Source organism: Phocoena sinus, chromosome 6 (genome assembly GCF_008692025.1).
Source record: "Phocoena sinus isolate mPhoSin1 chromosome 6, mPhoSin1.pri, whole genome shotgun sequence".
Classification (NCBI taxonomy): Eukaryota; Metazoa; Chordata; class Mammalia; order Artiodactyla; family Phocoenidae; genus Phocoena; species Phocoena sinus.
This window is the reverse complement of record NC_045768.1, coordinates 9250813-9257157: the sequence shown is the minus strand read 5'-3', so window position 1 is coordinate 9257157 and position 6345 is coordinate 9250813. Positions and strand designations below refer to the sequence as shown.

Below are 6345 nucleotides of genomic sequence, written 5' to 3'. Positions count from 1 at the left end.
TGGTCTAAGCAAGATAATATGGTTTGGAGTGGGATATTAGAAATATTCAAATAGGTCAGTGGATAGAAGCAAAGCATTTATAAACAGGGAACTTATACTAGTGGCCCACAATTTTATTTACTGAAGTTTTACATTATATATTAATATGTTAGAACAATATTATTACTGCTCTAATAGATATTACACTATAATATAAAAGTTACTTTATATTGTATATTCATTATTGTTAATAATGTTCTTATAATAATAATAATTTAATATTATTATTCAGTTTAAAAATTTCTTGGATATTTTCCCGTATTTATTTATTGGGATAAGTTTTAAAATAATTTTGTCATGTTCCATTGCACCCCACCGCCAAATTATATTGGCTCTTTGATTTGGATTCCACTAAATTTATAAGTTGAGTTGGGGAGATATGACATCTTTGCAATATTGAGACTTCCTGCCCAGGGATTTTTTATGTTTTTCCTTTACTAAGGACTTATTTTTTATGTCCTTCAGTAAGGTTTTATAGTTTTTTTCCTATGGGCCTTGACATTTCTTGTTAAGTTTATGCCTAGGTATTTTATAGTATTCATTGCTAATGGAATATAATCTTTTTAAAAAGTCATACTTTCTAAATGGAAATCACAGATATTTAGTGTTGTAATTAGGGAATCTTCTAAGTAATACTTCTCTTCCTCTTCTGAATTTGGAAGAAACTGAGGCATGGGTACAGAAAAGAGACATAGGAGATAAAAATACTACATTACTGATAAAGTTGACTGGAAAAATGTAGCTTTTAATCTGTAAGCAAGTAGGTTTGCTGTATTTCTCCCTGAACTGGATAGATTTACCTCCATAAAAGCAGGTAGTGCTGGACAATAGTATCTTTACCCCGGAAACAGGTCCACTTACCACCTGGTGGAGAGCACGTGAAAATATTTGCTCTCTGCAGTAAGTGAAAGCCAAAAAAGAGAACTCAGAGCATCTGTTCTTGTCTAGTTCCTTCTCCCATGCTCACTAGTGAGATAAACCATTCATTGTCCTCTAGGGTAGAGAAAGGTCATGAGTCTTTTTCTAATGGAAGTCCCTCTATATGGAAAAGAAGTCTTTTCCCTTACCATTTAGGAAAGCCATTGATTTTCATTTTTATCTTATAACTAGCCACTTTACCAAAGTCTCTAAGCTTTTTAGTTGATTCCCTTAAATTTTTATTTTTAGGCATGCATTTACATCATGAACAAATGACAATTTTGTCTCTTCCTTTCCATTATTTGTATTTCTTATTTATTTTTCTTATCTTATTGCATTGGCTTTAGTTTGTACCAATTTTAATGGGCATTCTTGTTTTGTTTCTGACTTAAATGAGAATACCCTTAGTGTCTTACCATTAAATATGTTTGTGGATGGCTTCTGATAAATAAACTTTGTCATGTTAAGAAACTTAAGTTTTCTTCCTAGTTCATTAAGAGTTTTTTAAGAAAATTGTAAGTTATTGAACTTATCAAATATTTTAAAAGTATTTCTCCTGTTGATAATATCCTGTGATTTACTTTTCTTTAACAATGAAATGAATTTACATACTCCCTAATGTTGAATCATCCTTGTAATTTTGGAATAAATCTTGCTTGATTATGGTGGATTTTGACTTGTTTTACAGCAAGTTGGATTCAAATTGCTAAAATTTTGCAACTACTATATAGTTAAGCAGATTGGTCTATAAGAGTAATGATTCACATGTTAGAGATTAATTGGTGAACTTTGAACAGGTGGTCCTGGCTCAGATGAGTTTGGGAAATGCCAGGTTAATCAGGTTTCTTTACTCTTGGACTTCACAGAGACCTTAATAATACTTATTGTGATTCTCCAAAAGATATAGACTAGAAATGGCATGCAGCACTAGCACTTTCTCAAGTTATTTGACTGCAGAACCTCTTTTTCAAAAAACACATTAAATTCTCTGGAGACTAGTATTCTATAACTGATTTGTATTTCTCCATTTTGGTGTTATCTCTGTCAGTTTTGTTATCAGAGTTATGCTAAACTTCGGAAGTGAAATGGAAAACTTTTTTTTTTCTGTGTAACAGTTTAAATAACATAAGGATTATCTGTCCCTTAATGGTTTGATAGAACTTGCCTGTAAAACCATCTGAAGTAGTGGCATTTCTGAGTGATACAGATGCTCAGGAATGCACACACTAACAAGGCTTCCCCACAGGACATTTTTTCCCAACAGCCAATTCTTCCTGGCACCCTTTTCTTTAGGATCAAACAGCTATTTTAGAAAAGCCTAGAATGTGTGAAAATTACACTTGAGGCATTAGCAAAGTGAGGCTGATCAGTCCTGCAGGGTCCTCAGCTCTAACAAACAGCATGCTGGCTACTGCTCCGGGGTGCCTTGCTGGGGCTGTGTACAGCATTTTTGGTTAAGGGTGCAGAGTTGACTCCCACCTTTCATAGTAGCCACTCTCGCTGAGGGCCAAGCTCTGGACCCCTTTCCTCATCCAGTTCCATTTTATCCTCTGGCTTTTACCTTTTCTAAAGTACTGTAGGGCGATAGGTGTGCTTAAACTTCTACATGCTTCCTGGAGGCCAGCCCTCAATAGTTCTTGCTATAGACCTCTGTGGGTAGATCATTTGCCCAGCATAAGGGGAAGGCAGAGAATTGCTAGGAGATCGGGGTCAGTTTGAGAGGCCTGGTATTAGCAGTGGGGACTAGGGCCAAGCAAAGCTTATGTGGGGTCAGCTGGACCAGTGGGTCTCCTGAACTGTAATGAACTGAAGGATTGGCTTGGGGTTCAGTAGGGCTGGGTGTCCCTACAAGTGAGGGGGGGGCGGGTGGTGTGTGTGTGGCCTGGGGGCTTCTAGGGATCTAAGGCTGTGCTGAAGGATTAGTCTAGGGTACAATGAGGCCTGGGAGAGCTGAGGAGGCTGCGGGTCCCTGGAAGAGGCCAGCTTGGGGGAGGGGGGCAATTGGGGGCCCAGGCTCCGACAGGCCCGGGGCTCCCGTGGGTCTGGGCTGGGGCGGGGGCCGTCTGCGTACTTGGAGAGGCCAGGTCGGCGGCGCCGGGGCCCTGCCCGGGGCTAACGGCCGGGCCGCGGGGAGGCGGGGTGCCGGCCAGGCGGCGGCGCGGGCTCCGGACGCGAGGGCTCCCGCTCCCTCCTCCCGCCCGCGCCAGCCTCGGGCGCCCGGCGCCTCCTACGGAGCCAGCGCCAGAGCCGGGAGGCCCCGGCCCGCCGCCGCGGCCCGCGGAAGGAGCCGCCGCTGTTGTTGCTGCTGCTGCCGCCGCCGCCGCCAGGCCGCGCCCCGCCCCTGCCGCTCCCTGGTGAGGCTCGCGCTCGACCTGCGGCGCCGGCCCCGCCGCCTGGGCCCCGGGCCCGGCCCCTTCCGCGCCGCCCGGGCGATGAGAAGCTGCTTCTGCGTGAGACGGAGCCGGGACCCGCCGCTGCCGCAGCCGCCACCACCGCCGCCCCAGCGGGGAACAGTTAAGTGAGGCAGGGCGGGCAGGGCGCCGCGGAGGCTCGGCCGAGACGTCCTTGCTGCCCCCGCGGGCGGGCGGGCCGGCGCAGGCCCCGGGCCGAGGGGCGGGTGGACGGGCGGAGCCGGGCCGCACCGAGGCCTGCGGGCTGTGTGCCTGGCCGGCCGCGGGGACGGGCCCGGCGGCCTCTGCTCGGCCCTGCGCGCGCCGCGGCTTCCCGTCCCCGGCTTGGCCTTGCGGCTTGGCGGAGCCGGAGGGAGCTCGGGGACCTGGGTGCGAGCAGCGTACCCTGGGCCGGGGCTGGTGAGGGCTCCGGAGAGCCACGTCCGCCCAAGTGAGAGGTGAAGCGGCCCACCTGTGCCGGGGCACGGCGTCCACCTGCACAGACCCGGACAGTGGTTTCACTGGCCGGGCCCGGGGGCCACTCTCTGTAGTAACGTGGGTGTCGAGCTGACTGCACCTGAGCCTCGGGCATGATCTAGGGTGCGGCCTCATCTGTGACCTGGGCAGAGCAGAGAGGACACCCAAACTCCAGGGCACCTGTGTGCAAGGTGAGGTGCCGGCTGGGGCACCCAAGACCCAGAGTACCCAGGCTCGAAGGATGGTGCGCCTGTTGATGGTCACCCCACGGGGACTCCAGCGCAAGTGAGGCTCAGGGGCAGGGGCCGGGTGAAGAAGGCAGACCCTTGAGCATCTTCGTCCTCTTTGTTACCAACACACAACTCTTCCTGAATCATCAACCTTTCCGGCCATTAAAAATGACTCTTGTATTCCCTGCCCCTCTGCAGCCTCTTCAGCAAGGCACAGGGGAAGGCCACAGAAGGGCCAAAGGCAAATGGCTGTTGCTCCTTCTCTGCTCCCCGCCCCCACCCACGAACCAGCCCCCCGCTCAGTTTTCTGCCACAAAGCAGACAGCAGGCCAGAGTCTCTTTAGGGGCCTTTGTCTCCGTGATTCCTTCTCAGTATAATCTCATTGTACATTTCTCGACAGCTGGCTGGATCTCATCTCATTTTAACAGGGCAAGAAAATCTTATCAGCTGCACCAGAAAAGCCTTAGAAAAGTTAGGAGATAAGCTGTGTGGAAGCCTAGACTAACTCAAAAACTCAGTGTACTCAGAAGATTAGTACAGGAGACAGGTGACACCTTCCTTGCTTGTGGAAAATTGAACCAGGTATTTCAAGATATTGTGTCATGCATAGAATATTTAAATGGGGCCTCTTCTGGGACCTGGGCACCAAGACCCATGTGCAGCAGTTGACACAGCAATTACTGGTTCATTTGAGCTTAGGATCATCTTCTTTAATCCACATTTTTCATTCCTTCCTTTTAGCATTTAGGCCGCAGTCCTGACTTATGCTGAAGGCATTTCCCTGCCCTGCCTCCTTCCCGCTGGTGGGCTTTTCCCCACTTTTAGCTGGAACAGTGCACCATGATTAAATGCAAGGACTTTATAATTAGGCCTCGGCTTAAGCCTTGGCTTTCCTACTTACTGTGTGTTCTTAGGGAAATTAGTGAACTTTTCTGAGCCTCAGTTTCCTCATCTGTAGAGTGAGGCTAATGACAATATCTATCTCATAGAATTATAGTAAGAAGTAAATGAAACATTAGAAGTGCTCAGCTCCATTCGTGCCACAGGGCAAGTAGTTAATAGAAATTAGTGGTTATTGGGACTTCCCTGGCGGTCCACTGGTTAAGACTCTGCGCTTCCACTGCAGGGGGCACAGGTTCGATCCCTGGTTGGGGAACTAAGATCCTGCGTGCTGCATGGCGTGGTTAAAAAAATGAAATTATAAAAATTAGTGGTTCTTATTAAGGGTTTGTTAACTGGTTAATCAGAAGAGTAGCTTCAGGTTTTTTTAGAGTGCCTTTCTGTTTGTGGTTATTATTTAGGGCCACTAGGAAGGGATGGTAGAGTAGAAAGAACACTGGGCTTAGAATGTCAGTTTACCTCCTGGAACCCAGGAGACCCTAGGCAAGTCATGGAACCTCATGGGACCTTTCTGAATCCCCATTTCCTCATTTGTTAAAGGGGCCTAAGAATAAAAGCTACCCCGTAAGGCTGAGTGGGCTAATGTGTATGAATGTGTGTGACACTGTGGAGGGCGTTGGTGGGTCCTCACTAAATGTAAGTGGGATCTAACGTCAGACCCCGGTTTTGTGGGTCTGCTGTTTTGACAGTTTGTTGTGGTGGGGGAGGACTATAAGAAAAACAATGCAAGAATGTCTTGTTTGTGTACAAGGATATCTTGGTGCTTTACAAAACCATACAACCGTGTGAACCCATTGTGATCCCCTCTCAGGGCCTTGGAAGGGGGGAGTGGGCGCTGAAGGTTCATCTCTATCAGTTTCACAGCAGATTTGCTTGTGGAAGCATCAGAATCGAAGTGTCCCTGGCCCCGCTGCCTTAGCAGGTTGGCACTGCTCCATGCTTCGTGCTCAAAGAGTGACATCCTTGCCACACTGGAAAGTCATGATGGTGTTGGAGTCAAGAGTGGGAAATGTCAAAGGTGCTGTTATGATGGTGAAGATAACAAATTACTACATGGTTGGATGTGGTGGGCTGAGAACACTGTATTTAGTTGGCTGTGGTTGAGTGAGCAGTCTCGTTTGTGCGTTGGCTTGTGGGAGGGGAGGCCTGGGTTCTTTGAATGAGCTGCCTTTCCCCAGGCTGTTCTCACTCTCTCTGAGGCCCTCCCTTGCCGGCGTTGCACTGGCCCCACTGGCTCTCCTTGGCTTTGTGCTCGCTGGGCCGCCCTTGGGAATTGTGGTTTCCCTGAATTGTCGGCACTGTTTGCAGCGGGGTTGCCTCCCTCACATCTCTTCTCTCCAGCTGCATGGGAGGCAGGGTGTGCTTGACGTTGCCTTCTTGTTGGGGACAT

General features: G+C 48.2%; 1 protein-coding gene across 5 annotated transcripts in view; it reads left to right on the top strand.

Annotated features, from left to right (window-relative positions):
* The first annotated feature begins 3154 nt into the window (after positions 1–3154).
* MVB12B (multivesicular body subunit 12B) overlaps positions 3155–6345 on the top strand; it is a 189187-nt gene continuing 185996 nt past the window's right edge. Inside the window, exon 1 of one of the 5 annotated variants that reach the window (XM_032634522.1) lies at positions 3155–3470. In XM_032634522.1, the coding sequence (XP_032490413.1) occupies positions 3390–3470 (81 nt within the window). In that variant the 5' untranslated portion in view covers positions 3155–3389. The remainder of the gene's footprint in view (positions 3471–6345) is intronic. The other 4 variants (XM_032634524.1, XM_032634520.1, XM_032634523.1 and 1 more) reach the window with 4 other exon arrangements.